Source organism: Pholcus phalangioides, unplaced genomic scaffold (assembly GCF_987345545.1).
Source record: "Pholcus phalangioides strain wild (caught in Gottingen) unplaced genomic scaffold, Ppha-v1.0 ptg000042l_1, whole genome shotgun sequence".
Lineage (NCBI taxonomy): Eukaryota > Metazoa > Arthropoda > Arachnida > Araneae > Pholcidae > Pholcus > Pholcus phalangioides.
Genome location: NW_028301628.1, coordinates 714195 through 741032, shown reverse-complemented (window position 1 = coordinate 741032; position 26838 = coordinate 714195). Strand labels below are relative to the sequence as shown.

The 26838-nt window shown below is 37.2% G+C and overlaps 2 protein-coding genes across 3 annotated transcripts in view; both read left to right on the top strand.

Annotated features, from left to right (window-relative positions):
- LOC149063845 (uncharacterized) overlaps positions 1–2139 on the top strand; it is a 115698-nt gene extending 113559 nt beyond the window's left edge. For both annotated transcript variants that reach the window (XM_089255262.1, XM_089255263.1), the window contains exon 40: positions 1059–2139. In XM_089255262.1, the coding sequence (XP_089111388.1) occupies positions 1059–1286 (228 nt within the window). In that variant the 3' untranslated portion in view covers positions 1287–2139. The remainder of the gene's footprint in view (positions 1–1058) is intronic.
- A 10063-nt stretch (positions 2140–12202) lies between these two features.
- or (AP-3 complex subunit sigma-2 or) lies at positions 12203–26500 on the top strand. Its single transcript, XM_089255033.1, has 6 exons — positions 12203–12438; positions 17869–17960; positions 22670–22781; positions 22902–22973; positions 24544–24651; positions 25738–26500. Exons 1-6 carry the CDS (start codon positions 12370–12372, stop codon positions 25855–25857), a joined length of 573 nt encoding a protein of 190 aa, XP_089111159.1. The 5' UTR covers positions 12203–12369; the 3' UTR covers positions 25858–26500.
- The last annotated feature ends 338 nt before the right edge of the window (positions 26501–26838 follow it).

Below are 26838 nucleotides of genomic sequence, written 5' to 3'. Positions count from 1 at the left end.
GAAACTAGTTTTTTTCCTCTTCCTTTGTCAGCACTGCACGTGATCACATGTTGTTTGAATGACGTCACTCTAAGACTGTATAGGGTTGCAGGATTTTAAATTCCTCCTTGGCATCCATTGGTGTCAAAAATATTAATATTAATTTTTGTTTTGAGTAGCCCATAGTAATTCCGCTGGGTTTCTAAGAAATATTTTCGTGCACATTTAAACGAATAGAATCAATGGCAATTGTTCCAAAACTTTTTGAAGATGTCACTTTGGGGACCCTTGTGAGTTAGGTGTGACTGTCCATGCATAGTTGCAGTTCAGCGCATGTAAGCTCTAAGGACAGAAGTTCTTTGTTTCTGTAGCATAGTGGTCTAATGTGCTCCCCAGCGTGTAAGAGGACATGGGTTGGATTTTCTGAAGAGGCAATTGAATTTTTTCCCCTGAATTCATCTTCACATCAGCTGTTAAAACTTCCATATGAATATAAGATAGCATACACATCGACAGATGCACAATTTGCCTTTAAGTCACTTCTTCAACACTACACGAAAGCTCCAGACTGTGCTTGCTCCGACTGAGCGTCTAATTTCAGTCTTGTTTGGATAATGCCCGAGTGGCATGGTGGTAAGATGCTCGTCTACCATAGTGAAGGTTGTTGTCAGGGTCCCGGGTTCGAACCCAAGGGAGGATATAGACAAGATATTTTCCCTAATGAACTCGAGGCGACTACCGATAGACAGCGCCTTCACTTCCAACCCATCTCACTAATGGCAGTAAATTGCAATATAGCGATATGGCCAGAGTTGGTGTTTGGTAAAGTAGTCTTGTTTGGATGTATGCGCCTGAATATTTATGGTAACTTTCAAACGTAGGTGCATTCTGACACGCCTACAGACTGTTTTGCTAACTCTGCTTACATCGTCTGATACGTTCCATTTTCATAAAGGTTGTATTTGACTGACCCATATAATAGCTCTCATGTATCATGCCTTGGTGCAATAGACGTACTATAATACATCAAAGTTTTTTTTTTCAGTATTTCTCTCAATGCATTTTCCTTCTTGTTCCAGGTTGTGCACAATGTAACATACGGTATTGCAGGCAAGAAAGTGAAGAAACCAGAGGAAAACCAAGACGAACCGAAAATAGTCGTTCAGACAGTGGAGGCTGAATACGAGAGCCTACAGAAAAAACAGAAAGAAAATGACTGCGATACAGTTAGCAACTCCAGCGAACCACCCCCTGCTTACGATGATGTCAAACCAAAAGAAAAATCAGATGAAGAGGAGAAGCATTGATTTTTTTTTTCTTCTGAATGATGGGAAACAGAACTCATTTAAATTGCATTTTCTCCATCGTTGTAGAAGTGATGATGCTATACGCTATCACAAAATGCACTTTCCAATTTGAAACAAAATTGCGTGTAAAAAATTGAAAAATTTGTGTTCATAATCCAGGCACTGCATTTCTCGACACATATGGTGTTTGTTCCAGTCATATTAAGGTCTTTTCATTTACGATGAACGCTACCTTAATTGCATGCTGAAGTAGGGTTAGTAGAATTTCCGTCCGTGCAATTTAGAAATCATTGCGCAATTTATATATAAATTCTGTTGTTTCGTTATGTTTTGTACACACCTACAAGGAAAAATTTCCAGTAAAAATTACTTTGTTCCTGATTTTCATCCAAAAATATGTACATACAGTATTTGCGAGAAACAAAATTATTATTTTTTTGTAAATTTGAAAGAGATACGCTGAATAATGATTCAACACTGTTAAATTTCCAAAAAACCTATTTGAATTTTTAATTTTGGAGATTTTTTGTAGCAACGATATGACTCTAGAAGCATCATGAAGTAATGATCGAAAACATGTGCCTTAAAAGAAAAAGGTCTTATAATCTCTTGCAGCGAGTGATTTTAGAGATAATTTGATTTGTATATTTGCAATGTACAGATCGAGAACCTGTTTTTTTTTACATGCAGAGTACATAATTTTGTAATAATATTCCGTCCACGATTGCGGTAAAATTATATTTATGTATATTAGTAGTATCAACTATACGATCTCCTCCACAGTTGATGTAGATGAAGTATGGAACTTGAATGCACTGTAAGATGTACATGAATAAATATTTCCAACTTTTGAGTTCATTTTTCATTTCATTAAAATGTATATTAGTGCAGTGTATCTCGCAAAAGAGAAAAACACAGATACTGATGTCAATGTCTCTATGCAATACCATCATAAAGTACTACTACTCAACCGTACATGCATCTCGTAAACTATTCCTCTGCAGAATTTCTAACATCCGCACATGCTGGGATGCATGTAAGGCCTCTTACATATTCATGTCATCACAGTTGCGCTTGTTTCAATTTCTGGTTAGTGCTGTCATCTGTCTTACATATTTTGAAGAGAAGATTGTAAATGCTCAAATTTCCATGCTACGTAAAAGTGTCATGTTGTCTTCTCTCTGCGGAGAGGCTGCAAATGCGAGCAGGTCTCAACATTTTCCAACTTTAAGGTGCAAATGTGAAGTGTTAACTGAAAAATGTTGATCCAACTATACTATAATCATTAAGTATAGAAGAACTGGATATACATACACAGTAATCTGGAGAAGGATTTCTAGAGGCTCCTGCGCAAGGAATCAAACAACTGTTTCCTGACAAACTGGGCAAGTTTGCTACAGAAGGACTATGCTGAATTGGACTGTGCATATATACACAGTCCGTACTATAAATGTTGAAAGGCTTATGTTCTGATTTGGAAACTATTGAAAAATAATGTTACATGCGCGCGCGCACCACAGTAAACCCAAAAGTCCTAATAGGATATATTTTGCCTTTCAATTCTGCGGGCAAATACCTAGTTGCTGTGATGAGCTTGAACAGGTGCTGTGGTCCATCTTTACAGGAAGGGTGAGTTTTCATAGCAAACAAAGTTGGAGCGTAAAACTTGACGAGAAATACGTTGATAGAATTATTAAATTTTCAGAAGGAGATTCCATCAAAACGTGCAAACGTAGAATTCAATTGGCACGAGTTATCCATTGGGCATGAGACGTTTGGCCTGGCGATTTGTTGATTGTTTTTTATCCTTTTTGTCGCACCATGGTAATTTTTCTGCACATGAGGGCTAATTAGACCGGGACCTACAATTTATTGCCGATTCCGCACGATAGACTTATTTTTTATACTCGTTGAGAGGTTGGTTGGCGCCTATTTTTCTAAATGACTTTTGATCTTGAAAAAGTCAATATTTTTCAAGTTTTTTTAATTTTCTACCTTCATTGACTAAAATGACGAGTAAGGAAAAAAAAAAATCTTCATTTATATTTTCGCCTCTTGCAGTTTCACAAGGATTGGGTTTGTACCAGGCCCGTCATGTAGGACGTCCCCGGCTTTTGAAAATACAGTACAAATGGTACATATATATATGCGTACCTTTAGTACATATGCTCTTTGCCCCCCCCCCCCCCCCCCCAGAAAAAGTTTAAATGACGGCCCTGGGGTTTGTACTAATCCTTAAGAGAAGGAGAAAAAGAAAGTGGGGTTTTTTCATTACCATTTTTGGCAATTGCTCCCAAGCTCTTCATCTGGAAGTATGTTCAGATCAGCCTCTGTTCCGCACCTTTATTAAAGGGCAGAATCTTGCCCACTTCTAGCTGCAACTTTTTTCTCTTGCTATTGGTTGTTCTCGGTAGAGCTCCTAGAAATACCTTTCATATGTATGAGGGTATGGCGTTCACGAAATGCTCATTCTGTTCTGGAGGGCCACCAAGAGCATTGACTAAGGCACTTTTTGAAGAAATTAGGCAGGGAACCTATTGTGGACAGACCACTGAACCTATGAAGTAATGGCTCGAAGAAGTATCTCCTTTTCTTTGGACGCCTTAGGTAGAGTTTGAGCTCCTTAGAAATACCACTTTCTGTGCATGGGGGACTTAGATAGATTCATAGTGCCTAGAAATGCCACGCTATCTGCAGGTGTCTTGGCAGGAGTTACTAGCTTGTGTATAGGGCAGTGTCAAAGACTAGGAAAAGGTGGAAAACAGCTATGAGCTTTTGAGCCCTAAAAAGCACCAGGGTGTCGTGGTGCACGGTTTGAGAACCCCCTGGCCTAATGTAAAAAACCCCACTACAAAGAACTGAATGAGCACGCATCAATACACCAACGCGTTGGGACGTCCCTCAGGAAAGGGTGGCGATGAGCCACGACCACACACACTTTTAGAATCCGTTGAATATTTCCGGAATAATGTAAATGCACTATATATACTCCACTGAGTTATAAGGAAAGTTTACTTAGCTCAGTGATATACTCGTCGCTTTTTAAAGCAGAATTCCGGGCGTTGTTTCTTTATTTCCCACAACAACACATAGGTGGTCTACGCAGGGTCGTCTTACGAGCGCAAAGCTGCATTAAGAGCTAACTTTTCAAGCGGCTTTGTACGAGCATCAAAGGGATTTTTCGAATGCCCTCTACAGGTTCAGAAATTCCTGCCTAACAGTTCACTCTCGAAAATTTTAACTGGATCTCATCTTCATGAAGTCCCTTTTGCACTTGAGGCACCTGGGCCGGGCCTGGAATTGTTTCATGTTGTTAAAGCTCCACTCATTTCGCAGTTTAAAATGTCTGTCTCAGCTTCTTTCCCAGCTGAATATTTCTGCCTCTGCTCCATTCGCAGCAGCTGAAGATGTGTGCCTTTGCTCAGGAACGGATCCAGGAGTGGGGGGCGAAGAACCAGGTAAGAACCAAATAATATTGGAAAATTTTCCTGTCCCGTAAAATACGAGACGATCCAACGAACTTACGCAATTCGCTTTTCCCGACACATCGACCTGGATCCGCACCTGGCGGTGCCCTATACAACCGCGCAAGTCGCACGCCCAAAGAACCGTCCCTACTTAAAAACACCGATTATGGTTTCTTTTCTGCATTGTTTCCAACTCTGCTTCAACATTACAAGTGGGTGCCAAAATGCTTGCTTGACATTGCTGACCTCCACACAAGCAGATGACAGGTAAGATCGTAAAAAGTGAATTTTCCACACCCCACTTTATAGTAATGTGCTGCCATCTAATCTCTAATTTAAAAGTGACTAAAGTGGTGATGATGAAGTTTAAAGTAAAAAACTATATTCTTTATTCCTCTTAGTTCCTTATAAACAAAGCTGATAAACTGAACTGGAAATTCAAACTAAAAGTTCGGTTATTTTATTTGAGTGTAAGGAGACATCCAAAACAAAGAGCCTCTTTATGAGCAGACGACAGACAAGAAGTCGGTTTGTTCTGTTCCCTATAAGCTAAGCTCACAAACAGAACTGAAAGTTTGAACTTCCAGTTCAGTAATTTTTTCAAGACACAAGGAGACGTCGAAAACAACTTGGAGAGAAGCAGACGACAGAGATTCTGAGGCTTATATTACTGGAGGGAGCATCCAGCCGCCACGACGGCAGCGACATCAAATGCAAGGAAATCACGTGACTCTGTTAAAACAAAGTTCCCGCCTGGCAATTTGCCCATAGAAATAAATGTACAGTTCCGTCGAATATTGGGTTTTAAAGATCTCATCTCTGAAGGTGAAAAAAGATTTAATAATTTCTTTCATTAATGCTGGAATAATTTTTTTCGTTAATGCTGAAAAATTTCATTCATTAATTCTGGATTTTCCTTCATTAATTCTGGATTTTCCTTCATTAATTCTAGAATTTTCCTTCATTAATTCTGGAATTTTCCTTCATCATTTCTTGATTTGTTTCATTTATTAATTATTATTGCTTTCATCAATTCTGGATTTGTTTCTTTCATTAATGCTAAAATCATTTCTTTTATTAATGCTGGAACTATTTCTTTCATTGATTCTGAAATTACATCTCCTTAATTCTGGAATTGTCTCTTTCATTAATTTTGGAATTATCTCTTTCCTTCATTCTGGAATTATCCTTCATTAATTTTATTATTATATCTTTCATTAATGCTGAAATTATCTCTTTCATTAATTTTGGAATTATCTCTTTCATTAATTTTGGAATTATCTCTTTCTTTCATTCTGGAATTATCTTTCATTAATTTTATTATTATATCTTTCATTAATTTTATTATTATATCTTTCATTAATTTTATTATTATACCTTTCATTAATTTTATTATTATATCTTTCATTAATTTTATTATTATATCTTTCATTAATGCTGAAATTATCTCTTTCATTAATTTTGGAATTATCTCTTTCATTAATTTTGGAATTATCTCTTTCATTAATTTTGGAATTATCTCTTTCATTAATTTTGGAATTATCTCTTTCTTTCATTCTGGAATTATCTTTCATTAATTTTATTATTATATCTTTCATTAATTTTATTATTATATCTTTCATTAATTTTATTATTATATCTTTCATTAATTTTATTATTATATCTTTCATTAATTTTATTATTATACCTTTCATTAATTTTATTATTATATCTTTCATTAATGCTGAAATTATCTCTTTCATTAATGCTGAAATTATCTCTTTCATTAATTTTGGAATTATCTCTTTCATTAATTTTGGAATTATCACTTTTATCAATGCTGAAAAATTATCTCTTACATTTATTCTAGAATATTATTTTTCATTAATCATTAATTCTGAAATTATTTCTTTCATTTATTGTTTTAAATTCTTGTGGATGCCGTAAGAAAATAACGGGGGATTGTGTTTGTTTTCGCCGAGTCACGTGATGTTCCGACGAAAGAGGCTGGGCAACACCTTCTAGAGCAAGGTTGCTCTGCTTTAGAAGGTATTGGGTTGGGGGACACCGTTCTCAGCACTGCCAAGGCGGAGACTGCTGACACTCTCCAGTAATATAAGCTCGATGTAGAACCCCTTAATATGAAGGCGTCTTAGCTTGATGGAGGTTTGATTTATATACTGTTGATGCTGCCATCTAATCTCGAAATTTCAGAAACTCATACGATGATGAAAAAAGAGAGAGAGAGAGAGAGTAGATTGTTTTTTTTAGCATAAATTTTTTTTATGAGACGAAAATTTCGGTAACAAAATCCGTACATTTGAAATAATCGATTTTTTTTATGTAAAAAAAATATTTTTTTCTTTCCACAAAAAAATTCGGACAATATGGATGATCGAACAAATAAGTGAAAATACGGATTATGTGGTCTTCAGATAGTGTTACCAGGTTCAAAACTGAAAAAGGAGGACGCCTGGTGTGAACCTTAGGCAGTGGCGTCTTAACGCATGCCTTCCCCCCGGTCCGTGCCTGAAGGGCCTCAAGAGAAGAGGTGCCGCAGAAAAAGAAGACGTAGTTGAATTTTTCAGGTAGGGCCTCCAAAACATCCCTTGTCTCGGGGACCCATTATGCTCTTAAGACGATTCTTCCTGTCAGCCCCACCCTTGTAGGGGTCATGGAATTCCAGTACTTGATTCCTTTACTTCTATTAATTTACATTAATTAAACAAAAACAGCAATAAAAAAAATCCGAAAATGATCAGTTACCGAATTGCAACGTATTTTTGATAAAGGGATGATAAAGCGCTTTAAAAGTATGAAAAAGTTCATGTCTGTTCAATATGATTCGAGCCACGATGAAGTGTCAGCAGGTGGACCACGCGCTAATTATTATTAATAATTTATCAATTTTGTAAAATTAATTTAAATGTCATTCCCTCTCAATGGATCATGTTTGATTACGATCCAGTGACTATCAACGCGTTCCTGAAATAATGAAAAAATGAGTGTAATAGAATGAGTTCTTTGTGAAAAAAAATTCCCCTTTCAAGATTTACGCTTGACCAAGAATCGAGAATTACGCTATAAAAAAACCAAAGAATGTTTAGAGATGTCGGGAGTTCGATACCCGGTTCGTCCTTGTCAGAAAACTTTCCTGACACAGGGGTACAACCAGTGGCGTAGCTAGGTTTTGGTCGACGGTGGGGGGGAGGAGGGAATTGTGATAGGCGCCATTTGTTTGTTCGTGCTTAAGGCGCAAACTTAAAATTATGCATTAGTGGAAAGAACTTTAAATTTCCCAATTTAAAAAAATCAAATTTATTTTGTTTTCAGTTGATGTTATTTTTCAATTCAAATTAATTACCTTTCAATTGATTAATGTATTTTAATTTTTTTATTAATTTAAAAAAATGTAAATTCCATTTTTTTTGTTTTCTGTACTTATACAAATGCAAACACCACAAACAACTGAGAAGTCCCCCTAAAAGGTAGTTTGAAAAAAATTTAGATTAAATATAAAAAATGATAGGAGAATAAAATGAAAAAAAGGAAAAAATATATATATTTTCTAATCTCTCTCTAAAATTATTCCAAGATATGAAAATACGGAGAAATCTTCATGCTTCCATTTAATCGCTTTTATGATGTTACACTCTTATCGTAAGCACGTGTGTATCACATGTACACTACTTCTACTCAATCGTGCATGTACTTCCAAGACATTTCTCTTATGGTATGTCTAAAAAATTAATGCATGCCGGGAAGTTCTTTCTTATATTATGCGTGACCATAACGTATGTATAATATCATAGTTATACATGGTTTCAGTTTCCAAACGAAAGATCGGTTAGCATTCGTACCTAGAAATTAAAAAAAAAAAGAGACTCGCTTCAGTCAACCGCCACTAGTGGGGTTTAAACCGGGATGAATCCATCATGATGCCCACACGATCGCACTGGTTATCACCAGGGTTGTTTGATTTAAATGTTGGTTTTAACCAAGTGGTTTAAAAAAAACCAGTTTGGATTTTTTCAAAAAATCAAATAAAAGTGGCCTAAATATCATTTTTTCCTTGAAAAATATCATATTGGTTCATTATTAGCCAAAATTTTTAATTTTTACCACATTTCATATTCTTGGGGTACATTCTGATGCTCTTTAGCAAATTCATGAATAAGAATTGCATCACACACCTAAATATAGTGATGTATTATCTCACAGGGTTCTTTTTCTCTTCACAAAGAATCAGCAACAGTAGTGATACCATCATGCTAGGGGCAGGTGGTCCTGTAAACCAATAAAGACACCAGCTGTCCCTAAAGGACAAAGACTAGTGTACTAGCAGTTACATTACCTCACAGACATTTTCATTCTCTTTCCCATAACAAGTAGCACATCTCCTATTGTATATCTCCCATTCTAATTAATAATATTAATTAATGTTCAATAGTTGTTTTTTTTGTACTTTCACGGTAAAGCCCAGTTAATCCAGGTTCTACTGTATAGTAATAACAGATTTATGAAAAATAATCAGAGCTATATACAGGGTAATTGTAATTAAAGTTTTGATTCCAAAAGTATACAATAAGTACTGGTCAGAATGACTTGAAAATTTGCTGTGGGTGGTACCTCAAAATGTTATGAACAGTGGCCGCATTTTGTTTCGTCCCTCACTCATTTCAAGGATTTGCGTGAGGGACATTATGGAACACCGGAACAATAGCGTAAAATGCTGGGACAACAGTTATAAAAGTCTCGAAATTTTTCTCCCCACCCCGCAGCAGGGCCGTCTAAAGAGCATCACGGGCTCCCTGGGTCAAGTGGTTTTTTCCAGGTCCCACCGGGTAAATTTGGATGCTTACTCTACAAAATTTCAAGCATATCTTCTTTTTGTGAGGCCTCTTTTTTCCTGGGCCGAGCCCAATGCCGTTTTAATGTATGGGCCCACCCGGGCACGGCCCCGGGGTCTCAAGAGGAGAGTGGCCTGAAAAACCAGAAGTAGTTGAATTTTTCGGGAATTTGCCAAGTAGGGCCTCGTAAAAATCACTTGGCCCGGGGGCCCACGATGCTCTTAAGACTGCCCTGGTAGGCCAATGCGTTAAGACGGCACTGCCCACCATGTCCAGGAAAGTTCACTTGTGAAGTATTATTTTCACATATGAAATGCATTTTAATTGAATGAATTTATTAAAATTGTGTGAAGATTCTATAAAAACAGTTGGAAAACAAACAGAAAGCCAAGTTCAGCTGACCACCACCACTGCGTCGCCTGTGGTATTCGAACCTAGATGCACGTGATCAGAGACGGATTTATGGTTTTGCCGCCAGCGCAAGGGCGTAGCGGGGGGGGGGGGGGGGACTTGGGGGTCTGGTCCCCCCCCGAAATGTGAGAAAATTACCGAAAAAAGGGAAAAAGATGGCCAAATCCATTGTTCTGTCACTTTGGTCCCCCCCCCCCCGAACGAAATTTCTGGCTACGCCCCTGCGCCAGCGGGATACACAAACTTGCCACCCTTCTCACATTCCAATCTAATTTAGTTGAATTCTTCAAATTCGCCATCTCCGCTTAGCCCCCGCTCCCTGTAAACACACCTCTGTCTCCAAGTCTTTCTTTTGATCACTCACATACTTGTATCTCACTTCCTTGGTCACTCACATGCTTTTATGTCACTTTCTTGGTCACTAATTTAATCGCTCACTGACCTAATTCCTCACTCTTTGGGTCACTCGAATGCTTTCACGCCCTAAACCATTATTTTGGTCGTTCACCGACCTGGTCCCTCGCTCTCCTGTGTGCTTAAAGTTACTCCTATACTCACGCACTCTAGGTTTTTCATTTGGTCACTTACACGCTTTTTTCGTCGCTCTTTCTTGGCTGCTCGTCGACCTGTGACTCTTCACTCAGCCGCCTTAGTAGCATCAGAGACCCAGTGGCGGATTAAAGTCGGTCGAGGCCCGGGCGCAAAAGAAAATATTTGACCACCTAAATTAGAAAAAAGTGTGGCGTTTGGGTTTTTCAGGGCCCTTAAGAAGCCCGGGCCCTGGGTGCGCCTGCCGTTAAATCCGTCTCTGCAGAGATCCCAGGTAAATGTGATTTTTTTCTAGGGCCCCTACCTGGCTGGAAATACCTGCTAACCAGTTTGCATACTCAGCGTCCAAAATTTCACCAGATCACATTTTCTTGAGGGCTCTGGTCAGTGCTCGGGTGGACCCTTCCGTTAAGAAAGCACTGCTCAGGTGCTTGCAAACTCTTCTCAAGGTCACTCTTTTGGCCACTCACATGTTTGCAAACTCTCCTCTAAGTGTTTCAATTGGTCACTCTCATGCTCACAAATTCTCTAGGTCACTCGTTTTATCATTCACTGACTTAGTTCCTAGGCAGAGGCGTATTTATAGTCTTTTGCCATTCATACCCCCCAGGTAAATATATTTAACAGGGCGTATACACCTCTGCTTGAGGACGTATACGTCCTGACAAGCAGGGCCGTCTCCTACTTGCAATGTGCACATGGACGTACAGTAGTGGTAAGTGCCGTTCTTACGCGTAACCCCGGGAGTTCGTAAAAATGAGATCTGATTAAAAAGTTTGAGCAAAAGAAGATGATACAAATTAGTAACTAGGCAGGCATTTCTAGCGGGGGGTGGGGGGTGGGGGGGGGGGTGGGGGGGGGTTGGTGGAAGGTGGGCAGGGCCTATGTTTTTCATAAGTTTGGGCCCTGAGCAAATGAATTTTTGGCGCCCTTCGGTGTGTAGTCTTCTTGGAGACAAATGCATACGCAGGAGAGGGGGGTGGGGCGTGGGCTGGCTTAAAACACAAAATACAGACAATTTCGAGACCCTGAGCACATGTCCCGTTTGCCTATGCGAGAAACAGGGCTTGGGGGGGGGGTATGATGCTCTTAAGCCGGCCCTAGCTCGATCGACTACTGCTAAACCACATATTCATCTTGTCCACATTCCTCTTCGGAGTCTCTAACGAACTGGTACATGTTGGGATGTGCGTGTACGTGTTATGAACCTAACGTGAAGTTTGTTACTATGCATTGCTTGTTACCTGTAGTGCTGCCATTTGCCATCACTATTTCTAACTGTGAGTGAAGTGCAGTGATTGAATAATTGTGCCATTGTGTAGACCTGTTGCTCTCTGTGGCGAAACTTTTTAACGGGAAGATCGGCTCGCATTCGGGCCTCGAAGTTGGGAACCACAGAAATTCAACTTCAGCCTAACCCTACATCAGTGGCGACGGTGGGAGGTGGGGGAAGGGGTCGATCGACTGTAAGTTTTAGTAGAAATGCAGTTGAACCTTTGGCCCTGTAGTCATGATTGACTACACTCGGCGGGAATTGGCGACGAATAACCTGATGTCCCGTTGTTATCACAACGACATATGGTCAACGCAAAAATTCATCGTTTGGGATTCGAAGAAGGAAACAACTCAACTTGAAAAGTTATGGGTTAACGTGTTTTCCCCCCCTGCCCTTGTTTGTTTACGTTTCGTTTGGGGTCCCTCTCACCTGTGTTCCATTTTATTTATTTCATTGTGTCAAAGGATAGGCGCGTTGACGATTTGCTTCTCGGATGTTTCATTTAAATATCCGTTTGCACGTGTTGTGACGGAAATTCAAAGAAAATAATCATGATCAAAGCTATACTCGTGTTCAATAATCATGGCAAACCCAGACTCTCCAAGTTCTACCAGTATTATGTAAGACATTACATATTAATTCATGTAAATTTCATTTTGTCGAGTACTAGGCAATATTATTTTTAGTATTCATTTATATCACAAGCGGTTCATTAGAGAGCATTTCTTTCATTAGCATGTGCGTCTCATAATTTCATTGTTGATAATTATTGGAATCAATATTTACATGGTGTATTTCGATCAGGGCCTTGGATGTTAATCTACCCTGGGTTCTTTTAAGCCAACTGTACAGCCCTGGTTATGATGAATTAAATCAATTATGAGTCATTCAAGTTCAGACAGTCATCTAGAGCGGGGGTGGCAAACAGCTGGGCTGCACGTGAGGTGATTTTGTATAGCCCACGATGAGGTAAAATTACTGTATAGGCCTATAGTTATATCAAGGTTTCTCACTGTACAGCTGTTATTGTGAATGATGGTTTTTAGTAATGTTCCATTAGTTCCATTCTGTAATTGAACGTAAAAATTTTAACATCTGGGCCATGGATGTTAATTTATGAACACGCAAACTTGCCGCATCAATGAAGATTTTGTAATAGTTAGGCAAAGGAGACAAAATTTTAGAAGGACGCAGCACAGAAATTGTTGCAGGATATAGGGCCGCTGAATATTTTCCCCAAACACCTGTTTCCAAGGTGAAGTTGTGGTTGAATTATCCAGTCCTTTTATAGAGCAACAAGAGTTCATATCACTTACTATCAGTTAGTCAACGTGTGATATTGGAAGAGAATTTTTCACATTGGCGATTTTAAATATGACACCAATCTGCTTTCGCCATCATTATGAAATTTTCTTCCTTTTATATATTCGTAGCAATGTATCACCTTTCATTCTTCATGAGACTGAACCATCAGAGAGGTAGCATGATGCTCATCTATTTAAGTAATATATTATAGGCAACAAATCCATGTTTCTAACATACAGAAAAAAATGCCTTTAGTAACATGTTTCTTAACCAGGGGTGATGTGAAAGCGTTTTTGGGGGTGCAAGATGGGAAAATTTTTGAATACGCAGACTAATTATTCAGTAAAATCAAAGCGATGAAAAAAGTTGAGTTTTTCAATTAAAGAAATATATATTATCGCATCTATATTTTAACGAATTGTTTAGCTTTTAACTTGAAGAAATGTGTCGCGCTAAACTATAATGTTCCAAACTTGAAAAAAAGTTTAAAACACTCACACCCTTATTATGCTATTTTTTCAAATGCCTTCATAGTTTCTCTTTCTGTTAGCGGTACTAGATCCATTTATTTTCAACTTTAATTCTACGAAATATGGTTATTTAGTGAAAGATGATTTCATTGAAATGTGAGCCAGTCCACGTATTCAAATGGGATGTCAAAATTTTGATTAAAACATTTTTTGTGTGCACCGTTAAAAACCATTTCCGAAACTAGGAAGACGGTTTTGCAAACACTTCTACTATTCACTACCACCTAATTTTGCATAATTGTGTTTCCATCAGTTTTTCTGCTACTTCTAATAAATTGCACATACACCTCGTTTGATTCCTCAGCGGAATTTCTAATGAATTCGTGCATGCTAGAATGTTCATGTAGACCTATGTGTCGTGAACCTAATATAAAATTTCGTTTGTTACTGTGTAATGCTTGTTACATGTAGTGCTCTCTGCCACCAGTTTTTTCTAGCTACAAATGAAGTGCAATGATTTAATAATTGTATGGTTGTAGGCCTGTTGCTTTTTGTGCCAAGACTTTATCCTGACGTTGATTGTAGTCAAAATATAAAACATATTAAAACATATTATTCAACGTTTACTGATGAAAACGCATTCAAAAATTTCTTTGATGTAAGTGGTAATATGCAGGTAGTCCCCCTCAAAGAAAAAACGTGACCTAGGTACAAAATATTGTTATGAAAAATTACAATTTAGTCACTAAAAACTGACATGTGAGGCCTACAGTAATTTTGACTTTGTTGCATTGACAGCTGTGTTCATTTTTTCAACAAGTTGATTTTTAAGTTTAGAATTTTTATAACAACTAATTAGTGAATAATTAATGTAACTACAAAAAAACCTGAATTTTTAATAAATAGACAAAACATTAAGGGAGAGGGCACGAAGGTAAATCAAATTGCACTGGGGGAAGGGGTGCGGGATGGGAAAAAAGTTAAGGAAAGAATTCTGTAGTGCATACCGGCAGAGAAAAGTACTGGGTTTAAACCAGGGTAGGCTCCCCAAAGCAGAATGTTTTGCATTATTATGCAACGAGCCCTCAGCTGATTGGAAATGTTCTGCAGTAAAAATTTGCATAATAGTGCTTTCTACATTTTCCTTCCATATTGTTCTGCAGTAGCACTGATTGTTCTGTGACCTCTGTTCCAGATTTTAGCATATTCTGCTTTGGGGAGGTGGGCAAATCCCAGGCTCCAGCCCCAAAGCAGAATGTTTAGAACTGTTCTGCAATGCTGACTGGAAATGTTCTGTGGTAAAAATCCCTGTACATATGTAATAGTGTTTTTTTTGCACTTTTTCTTAAAATTCTTCGAAATTATTTTACAGTAGTTGTTCTGCGACGTACATCACAGATTTTGGCACATCCTGCTTTGTGTGTGGTGGGGGGGGGGGGAAAGGCAGGTCTCCGTGGTAACTAAAAAATTTGTACTAGTGTCTAAAATTTTCTTTGTGTAGTTACTAAATTGTGGGCTGAGAGCAGTACAGTTTATAGTAGCATATCTGGCAACATGAAAGAGGTTTACTATGTCATGTAAAAGTAAAGAAAAAAGCATTATTTTGGACCTTTTCATTCAGGTAGGAAATCTTTTTGGTGCTTGAATTTGTTTTTTGCAATTTGTCCAGCCCTGGTTCAATCCCATAAAAATAAATTATGTCACAATTATGTCCACTGAGGTGGAATCATGGCCTCAGTCACCCATTGAGCAACCCACCTTATTCTTATAATAAAAGGGGCTTTTAAGGGCAGACAGTACTTGTCTTGCATTTGTTTTTCTATCCTCGCAATACGGTATAATTATTTTCCTCATTCAGTCATAGGCTAATTATTCAATTTGCATCCTTCCTTTGAGTTTGCTACCATTCCTGTAAAGAAACAGGTTCTTACATACAACAGAGCCACCCTTAAAGACATAATTCCTGGTGCAAAAATTATTTCGGGGCCCTTTAGCCCAGATTTTATATAGGCCTATTTGAATGTTTAGGCATGCAGACACAATTCAATGTAACTTTAAATAAATGGAATATTCGAACTGAAGAAAATTTTAAATTGATGAAAGAAATACAGTCAGATCCCGTTTTTACGAATACCATAATAGGAAAAATCTCATTTTAATGAACATTTTTCTAATCCCCAGGAAAGTTTGCATGGGAAAAATGCATAAACCTGGAATTCCTTTATAACGAAGTGATTTCTCTGGTCTCTTAGAGTTCGTTATAATGGGATTCAACTGTACTTCCAAAACCAATTGAAATTAGGACGTAATGAAAGAAAGTGTCTTAGAACTTTCATAGACAAAACATTAAGGGAGAGGGCACGAAGGTAAATCAAATTGCACTGGGGGAAGGGGTGCGGGATGGGAAAAAAGTTAAGGAAAGAATTCTGTAGTGCATACCGGCAGAGAAAAGTACTGGGTTTAAACCAGGGTAGGCTCCCCAAAGCAGAATGTTTTGCATTATTATGCAACGAGCCCTCAGCTGATTGGAAATGTTCTGCAGTAAAAATTTGCATAATAGTGCTTTCTACATTTTCCTTCCATATTGTTCTGCAGTAGCACTGATTGTTCTGTGACCTCTGTTCCAGATTTTAGCATATTCTGCTTTGGGGAGGTGGGCAAATCCCAGGCTCCAGCCCCAAAGCAGAATGTTTAGAACTGTTCTGCAATGCTGACTGGAAATGTTCTGTGGTAAAAATCCCTGTACATATGTAATAGTGTTTTTTTTTGCACTTTTTCTTAAAATTCTTCGAAATTATTTTACAGTAGTTGTTCTGCGACGTACATCACAGATTTTGGCACATCCTGCTTTGTGTGTGGTGGGGGGGGGGGGGAAAGGCAGGTCTCCGTGGTAACTAAAAAATTTGTACTAGTGTCTAAAATTTTCTTTGTGTAGTTACTAAATTGTGGGCTGAGAGCAGTACAGTTTATAGTAGCATATCTGGCAACATGAAAGAGGTTTACTATGTCATGTAAAAGTAAAGAAAAAAGCATTATTTTGGACCTTTTCATTCAGGTAGGAAATCTTTTTGGTGCTTGAATTTGTTTTTTGCAATTTGTCCAGCCCTGGTTCAATCCCATAAAAATAAATTATGTCACAATTATGTCCACTGAGGTGGAATCATGGCCTCAGTCACCCATTGAGCAACCCACCTTATTCTTATAATAAAAGGGGCTTTTAAGGGCAGACAGTACTTGTCTTGCATTTGTTTTTCTATCCTCGCAATACGGTATAATTATTTTCCTCATTCTGTCATAGGCTAATTATTCAATTTGCATCCTTCCTTTGAGTTTGCTACCATTCCTGTAAAGAAACAGGTTCTTACATACAACAGAGCCACCCTTAAAGACATAATTCCTGGTGCAAAAATTATTTCGGGGCCCTTTAGCCCAGATTTTATATAGGCCTATTTGAATGTTTAGGCATGCAGACACAATTCAATGTAACTTTAAATAAATGGAATATTCGAACTGAAGAAAATTTTAAATTGATGAAAGAAATACAGTCAGATCCCGTTTTTACGAATACCATAATAGGAAAAATCTCATTTTAATGAACATTTTTCTAATCCCCAGGAAAGTTTGCATGGGAAAAATGCATAAACCTGGAATTCCTTTATAACGAAGTGATTTCTCTGGTCTCTTAGAGTTCGTTATAATGGGATTCAACTGTACTTCCAAAACCAATTGAAATTAGGACGTAATGAAAGAAAGTGTCTTAGAACTAATGAAAATTCAGAATTGATAAATCAAAAGTAAAAAATAATTGACATAAATAATTCTAGCTTCCGTGAAAATCCAGAATGAATAAAAGAAATAATTCCAGAATTCATCAAAGAGCAGAATTCCAGAAATGATGAAAGTTCTGAATTCAGGGAATCGGTAGAAATTCAGAATTTGTGAAAGAAATAATTCCAGAATTATTTTTTCCATATAAAAATGCAGAATTTTCCTGAATAATTTTTTTTTAGATAAAAAATGCAGATTTCCAGAATTGAGGAAAATTCAGAATTTTTATGAAAAAAGTTATTACCGTAAGTGCAGGGCCTGATGCAACCTTAGGCACCTCCCCCCTCAGGGGCAGCTCTGCTGTGCGAGCCAATTATTCTGCTCTCTAGATGTGCACACACACACACACACAATACTGCACAGATTATTCCTCTCTTGCACGAGTTCGTATATGGAATTTCAACCACATTGCATTTGCAAAATTTGATTTTTGCTTGCATTTTGCAGCCTGAGGATATGCAACAACAGATAATCCGAGAAACATTCCAACTTGTGAGCAAAAGGGACGATAATGTTTGCAATTTTTTGGAAGGTGGAACGTAAGTAGTTTTTGGTTTTCTTTTTCTTTGTTTTTTTACAGAAACTCATTATATCTGTGAAAGAATAAAAATGTGTAAACAACATTATATGGAAGTTGGAAACACGTTTTTCAATTTCGCAAGAAACAATCTTGTCAATGGAGTATGTTTATTTTGTTGTTGCTGAACGACTCTTTAATTGTACATCAAGTGAATTGAGACACCCGCATCACATATGTGTGAGACCGAGCTGCCACCGCGCACTCACAGAATTTTTATTCCCCTCACAAATAAAAGCACTTTTCTCTACAAGAAAAATGTCAATCCATGAAGTTAGTTTGGGTTTAACGACCTTTTATGCTACATAAACACAGATTTTTGGTGTTCATATTTTTTGCTTGCAGTTCACTTGTATTTTTTATTCATTAATGCTGAATTAAATTTAAGAGATTATATCTACTCTATAATATAAAATCACAAACTCGAAAAGGGCCTGTTGCTAAGCAACCGAGTGGCGGAAGTGGGTGAAGTTTTTGAGTGATGGAAATCTGTTATGTTTTTGTGTTACAGAAGTCGGTTACGATTTTGGGTCAAATATTCATTTAACTGTAGCACATATCGGAACCCATTTGACCCATCGGGACCATGTTATGTGCATGTAACGAGAGGCTCCCATATCCTACAGCAAGGCCCTTAGGCTGGAATTTAGATGGCGAGCCCCCAAACCAGCTTTTCAGGGCCCCTCTGCGGTTAATTTATAGTGTGAAAAATCAAAAAGTGATGAGAATCGTTCTGGTGCTGTCAGCCCTGCCCTTGTGGGGGGGGGGGGGAATCATGCCGAGAGGTATGTATATGTATAATATACATATAACAATAGTGCTACCAACACACAGGGTCGGGGTACCCTCTAGGGGCCCTTGATGGATCTCATTGTTTTATTGCTGTTTTAACATTGAAAAATTTGCGATAGCGGAAGCACAAGATATATCCAGTCTGGGGGCTCCAAAAAATTTGCGAATTCGGTCACGGGAAGTTGCGTGGGTGGTCCTGGATTTTATTCGTTGGTAAAACGAATAAAATCCATTCACACCAGGGGATGACAGACAAGCTTCCAAATCATGGCCCCCCCATGTTTACAGGTTTCATTTTGGGGGCCCTGGATGCTCATTCTTTTCTGTTGTAGAATTTGCAACAGCGGATGCCCGAGATAAAGACAGTCTGGGGCCCCACTAAAAGTATGCGAATACAACGGGCAACTGATTGGGGGCCCTAGCTTTTATTCATTGGTAAAACGAATACAAATGAAAATTTTTCATGGCACTCGCAGTGGGGGATGACCGACAAGCTTCCAAGTCGGGGGCCCCCATGTTTACAGGTTTCATTTTGGGCTCTGGATGAATCTGATTCTTTTTGTTTTTTAACATTATACAATTTGCAACAGCGGAATACTGAGATAAATCCAGTCTGGATTCCCCACTAAAAATCTGCGTATTGTGTTCCCGCTACTGGATGTGGGGCCCTGGATTTTATTAGTTGCAAAATTGAAAAAAATGAAAAATTTTCGTGGCCCCTTACAGGGGTGTGTTTGACAAGCTTCCAGGTCGGTCAGTGCTCCATGGGAATGTTGATAGGTTCTAATTCGGGGCCCCTGGATGTATCTCATTGATTTTTGTTTAACATTGTAAAATTTGCAACACATCGGTAGCCCGAGATATATCCAGTGTGGGCCCCACTAAAATTCAGCAAATTGAATCTGGGGCCCCAGTTTCTGGGGGTGCGTGATGAATCTCATTTGTTTTTTGTTGCTTTATCATTATTTTTATTAAAATTCGCTTCTTCAGTAAGCTGGTGCTTTCACACGTCTCTTTCCATAGCACGCTTATGAAGTGGGACGAAATAAACAAGATATGTTGTGAAGAGAAGTGGGGGGGGGGGGGTCGGCCGCCAAAGGCGGCAGGGGGGCAGAGCCCCCCCCCCCTAGTAAGTATATATATATATATATATATAGGAGGGGAAAAAGCAGTTAGGTGATATGAAAATATGCATTATCATTCTTAAGATTAACCCTGCATGATTGACAAGATTTGTTTTAATTAATAAACAGTCAGTTAATTTCAATAAAAAAAAAATTGATTTAAATAAAAGAATCCTATGATCCTTTTAAATCATGATTTTTCATATCCTGATCTGCTGTCATTGTTTATGGATGGTGGGCATTGGAGCCTGTTCAATTGTCATAATTTGAATAAATATTATTCCTTTATCTACATTAAAACATCTTTGTTTCCTTCTGATATTAATGGGTGAACAGAATTTATATGTATAGAACAAAAATTTATATTCATCTCACTCAGAAACACATAAAAACCAAAGATTAGCGGCGTTACACAATTATTAAAGCTACAAGAAATTATTAATAATCGCAACAGTTCTCATATTCATCATGTCTCTCGTGTCTTGGTGATATCTGTAAAATATTTCTTTCCCCCTTTTTTTTCAGCTTTTTCTCCCCAGAGACTAGTTGTTTCTCTTTTTTTCTCTCTTTTTCTCGGTCTGTGCTGCGTATAATCGTGTTGTTTGAATGACGTCGCTCTAAGACTTTAGGGTTGCTGGATTTTTAATTTCATTTTTGGCCCCCATTGGCATTTAAAATATTAATATTTGCAATTTTTTAAGTGCCCCATAATAATTCTGCCAGATATTTTTATATTTTTATGCATATTTAAAAGAGAATTAGGGGTAATTTTTTCGAAACTTTCTGAAGATGACACCTTTGGACCCTTTCCTTGTAAGACATTTTTGCATGGAGTTTCATTATTTAAGAAATGTAATCAACCAACTGAACAGTTACATTTCTCAATTATCATATCACTGCTCCCCCCAAAGCAAAATATGTCAAAATCTGTGACATACGTTGCAGAACAATCTGGAAAAATTTTAAGAAATGGGTAGAAAGCACTATTATGGAAATTTTTACCACACAACATTTCCAGTCAGCTGAGGACTTGTTGCAGACCAATTCAAAGCATTCTGCTTTGGGGCTACTCACTTCTATGGCTTGTCTATAAACTCATAACCATTTTTCTGATGCTTGGAAAGTTTTTGTAGCATGATTTGTTCTGGTCCTGTGGTTCCGTAGTCACCGGGAGAGACAAAAGTTGAACGAGATCAGCCTGTAACTTAAGTGTATTGTGGGGAAGCCGAAAATGGGGGGAGAGAGGGAGTTTAAAAATTTTACTTATGTGTCCATTTTCTTTGTCAGAAATATTTCAGAGTAATTTTAACTAGGAGCATGTGTCCTGATAGTAATGAGTCATCATGTTTGATTCTTTAAGAGGGGAAAGGAAAAACTAGCATTTTTGAGAATTATTTCGACGTTATAGTGAATGCTTCTTGATTTTCACCTCACTTTTAACGAGCATTTTTTGGTATTTTTGACCTATTTTATTACCATTACCTGTTTGGCAATCACTCATTATAGTGAGAATGCTCACTATAAACTGTACTCATTATAATAGACTTCTACCGTATGTTCTAGTTATCTTCGCCTCTTCATTGCTTCTAGCTGACTTTAGGATAAAAAAAGTTTGTTTTTTTAGCAGGTTGAACTTTGTGGAAGAATAGGAAAGAGGGGGGGGGGAAATCAGTTCTGACATTTACCCCTGGTGGGTGTGGTCTATGTATGCAAATTGTATTGTACCTGCTAATTTTTTTCAAACATGGGACCATGCTTGCTCAGTCTTCACATGCACACACATGACAGGTTATTTAACTCAGAAATTGACGAATCCGAGCTACCACTAATATTTTAAGCGATAAATAAGTCACGTCTGTATTTGCAAGCCTGATCCCATTGCACAGAAAGTAATAGAATAGCACTTGCTGTGTGCAAACAATCTTGATAGATTAGCAGCATCAGACGAACAACGAATTTTCCATCCCCAAAATTGGGATTTTATACATCTTGTTTTTTCTGTACAGGTACAGCACCGTTGTTTACTTTTTTCCGCCGCCATTTTTTTCCTCCTTTGATCTATCTCCCCCCCCCCCTTTTTCCCATGTGAACATGGAAACTGAAATTTATAATTTGCCGTTCATGGGTAGTGATGGTAACTAGTTATCGATTAAACATATAGACTTAATAAATGCAAGTCCTGTACATCCATTTCTCAAAAATTAATAGTTTTTCCAATATTTCCTTAAGATCATCAGTGTCACACACACTCTGAAGAATAAACTGAGTAGTGCATTAGAGTTGCTTTCAGTGGACAACGTCAGATGCCCCTAGTCAATCTCAGCTGTTATCGCCTGCATTGCTTGCAGTGTGTTGTGCTTCCAGTTGACAACCAGCCTTTCTCTCCAAAATCATACTACTATATTTTCATCACAGAGATCTTCTGTGCATTAGAACCCCCCCCCCCCTTCCCCTCAGGTGGGCCAATATGTCAATCCTACTAATAACGAGAAAAGTATTAATAGTTCCATTCACTGAACTTGCAAAGCATTCGTCCAAACTCGCATTGCTTAGTTATCGTACAGATTTTTGAGAGGAAACACATTTTAGGAATTGCTTTTGGTTCAAGATTTTCTGTATTAGTCTTGACTAATTTTTTCAGAGTTGCAACAAAACAAATAATTTTTTTGTATTTCAGTGTCTTGTTAATATTACTCATATAATGAATCAATATTGTTAATATTGTTTGTTTATATTCACATCTTACTTCTTCCAGCTTGATCGGAGGTTCAGATTACAAACTGATCTATCGTCACTATGCTACCTTGTATTTTGTGTTTTGTGTCGATTCATCTGAAAGCGAACTGGGGATTTTAGATTTAATACAGGTATTATATGCACATCTCATTATACTTTATCAGCATACTGTGTCGGTTTTCTGTTCGTGATTTTTCATTTTGTGTGAATTAACGAAGCATATTTTATTTTTTTCTTTTCTTCTGCACCAGGTTTTTGTAGAAACGTTAGATAAGTGTTTTGAGAATGTTTGTGAATTGGATCTGATTTTCCATGTAGACAAAGTGAGTGGAATATTTGCGAAACATTTCTTTCTATGAATTTTAGCAAACAGATTTTTTGAAAAGGTCAATAAATTATGATGTTAATGGTTCGGTTTGCAGTACAGTGAGGAGTAGAAAGTGCATCCTCACGCCGCACAGAATATAGTTCCCTCACGTCTATGGTTGTGGAGAACCACATGTATATAGATTTTTAGTGTTGTTCATGATTTTGTGAAAAATGCTGAAAAACATAGTGTTTAAAACAAACTGATTGAATTTAAAAATAAATACTTAAAGAAAAAAATATATTGGTTGCCATTATCCATGCTCCGCAGCAACTGCATCTGCATGTTCGCTCTATATTCTCTGAAGTTTCCTTGCCAAAATTGCAGGGTTACGTGTTGTTGATATGCATGTCGTTAAAATGACTTTTTGGCAATTTTGTTATTTGTTGAATAAAAAACTTAAGAAGCCATTATACAATTTTTTCATTTCATTTTTGCCCTCCCCTACCCCCCCACCCCCCAGAATTTGGCTGAGATGAATTCAGTTAGCATATGCTCATTGATTAGAGGAAAACGTTTCCATTCACCTAAACAATAAACAACTCCCTAGGAGAAACATCTGCATTGCCAATAAACATAAATGTGAGTGTGAGAGAAACCCATCGCAAGATCATGTTTTCCAAAATTTTTAGTGTTACTTGTGACACAACAATGTAACGCAGAACCTTTTGATTTGAGCTGATAATTATTTTTTCCAAATTTTAAAACTCTGTTCAATTTAAAAAAATTGATTTAAAAAACTTTAGTTTCTGAAAGTATCAACAAAGTTTATTTTTTTGTTTCCATCATCTTAGTTTTCCTAAATTACTATGTAATTCTTTGGCATGAATTATGTAAGTTAACACGCAAAGAATAATTTTTCTTGATGAGCTTGCCGAGAATCAGTCATACCTTACTGAGACGCACATTGATACATTTGCTAAGAGACTTTTGTTTCTATAGAAGTGAGTGATGCAGTACCCTCATACTTTTCCCTTCACTGCAAACTTGACCACAAATGCACTATTGTATCCATTGCATGGAAGAGTTGGGGCAACACAAGTCATGGCGGCAACTACTTTTCTTTTTATGTGGTACTGCGTTTCTTTTTATGCGATCTGTATACTTGATGTTAGGCAAAAAAATATATAAATAGATGCAGCGACTCTTATGATCAAACCTTTGTAACCATTTATATTACACATTTTTATGGTATAATTCAGTGCTGATAAAGACAAAGATAATGTATGTACATGATCAGCATGGGTGAATTTATAATCATTTAGGACGAAACTGCCTTTAAGAAGAATCAGTTAATCTAATCTGTGCCACGATAACATTTCTCAGACAATAATACTGCTATCACCAGCTTAATTCCTACATCTCACCCAAGGCAGTAATCGTTTGCAGCATAAATCGTCTTAATCATCACCATTCTTGTTAGTAATTCAGATTAAAAAAAAAATCTATTCTCTTCTATTTGTAGCAAAGGAAGTACTCAATTCTAAGCGATTAGTAATTTCTGTGCGATTTTTTTTAATATTCAGGTTCATTACATTCTTAACGAATTGGTCATGGGTGGTATGGTGCTTGAAACTAGCATGAATGAAATCATAACCCGGATAGAAGAACAGAATAAGGTTGAAAAAACTGAGGTGAGATTGTTTTTGAGCTTTATACTGGTCAGACCTTAGTTATGATGTCTGTCGCTTTTTTAAAACTGGTTTTTAAAGTCCTTGCCAGCATGATTGGCAAGTCAAGTTTGCTTGTTATCGAGTCATTCCACTTTTTTTTCCAGTTAGTTTCATTCAATCCCCAGGGGTTGATGTTTTGCAGAGTGTGTTCAAATGAAGCTCGATGTGTATCAATTTGGTGACTAAACTTAAAAATATTATGGTTTCGTGCTATGAAAGGAAAACTTGTAGGGAAAGGTGGGACCCAATGGACCTCTCTTCCACAGTTTTTCCTCCTCAAATTTATGAACCAATCTATCTGAAGAAAGTCGCGAATACCCTCAAATTACTCTTATATTTATTGATCAATTTTCTCAAAGCATGAATGTGCTAATAGTACTTGTACAAAAAATTTGTAAACCTAAAAAATGTGTCTCACTGTGCCTGAGGTTTGTAAATTAATGTACTATAGAAGTGGGTGTTACATTAAATGAAATTAGTCGCAGTTCAAATAATTCAAGGAAAAACTGAGATGCAAATTATCAGAAATTGAAGGTTAACAAGAAACACATTGAAATGCATATTAGAAAAGTCATTCTGAAATTATTATTTTACTATTTCTATTCGTTAGTTTTAAAAGGGTTAAGTAATCTTGGTTTATGTATGGGTATGCAGACCTATACAGGAAGAATAGTATTTTTTTAATGTACGTTTTTCTTGTACTGTTCCTGTCTTTGTTGTTTGTCAAGAAATCGTAAATTTCGATGGGGCAATGTTTTACTTTATGCAGCTGAAAACAACAAACTTCTACGAAATGACTAAGTTATGCTTTAACCATGTACTTTTTTGGTCGTAAACATTCGTTACTTAATTGTCTAACATAAATGAAAAATATCAAGCTTAAAAAAATATAAAATAAGTTTCGAAAGGGTGGGGTGTGCACTGTGTGCAGATTACTGCTTTTTCTAGTCTTTTTTGTTTCAATTTACAGGTTCGGTTGAAATCTAAAGTGGTACGATATTGCCCTGTATAATAGTGTGTGGTGAACACTTTTTATTTAATTTCCAGGCCGGCCTAACTGCAGCACCAGCGAGAGCCGTTTCAGCTGTGAAAAACATGAACATTCCCCAACAGATAAGAGACATGAAGTTGCCGGACATGCCCTCGATCAGCAATTTACGATTCTGAAGTCTTCTGCAGTAAATTTTGTTGTGTTCCAACATTTTTGTGCGTGTGTGTGTTTCGCCAAAATTTTTGAGCACTGGTAAAATTTTAATTTCTATTCTATATGATTCGGATAATCCCTTTTTTGTTTTTGTTTGCATCAAAGATTTTGTTTCGTTCGTTAATAAATTAGGTAATTGTTTTTTGGAGCAGTTTGTATTTTCCCATTTTGCTATCACTCATTTCGGTAGCATATTATTCTCCTAATCGGTTTTTTATTCAGTGTTCAGCCGAGGGCTTTTCGTCAGAAATTTATTATTCAATTTCACCTCCTTATTTATCAGATGTCTCGATTTCTCTTGGGAAGTATCTTGTGCAACCATATCAGCAGTCTTTTGGTTTCGTGTGTAACTCAATATATATATATATACGTTTGTTTTTTGAGCCTATTGTGTGTTATTCATTGAGGGAAGATAATGTTTGAGCTTAGATGTTTTACTACATGACTTGCAACTTGTTTATCGAGATGATTAATTGAAATTTCCTCGTGAACTTTTTGAATCCACGAGCTTCGCTCTGTTATTGAAATTTATTGTTAGCTTCTCAGATCGAATTTATTTCCGTGCTGAATGATGTACACAATTAAAATTTGATCATGTTCGTACGATTACTTGCGTTATTTTGATTCATTTGAATGTCCATGTTATTTCAATTCCTAAAAAATGGTCTATCACTAAATCGATGTGTTTTCATCTCCACATGTCTCTATGTCTCGAAAACTCTCTATCTCGAATGAAAAGCTCAATGACAGTAAAAAGAAAACGAAAATTCCTTTTCTTTTGTGCAAATATTGCTTTTCTTCGGACGTGAAAGAAACTGATAAAAAAAAAACGATTATATTCGTATTACACAACCCATTGTGTTCATGGATCTTGCCAATCAATAGGTGGATACTATGCCTTTATTTGTGCCTTATACTTTATTAATTAATTTTTCTATTCCCCT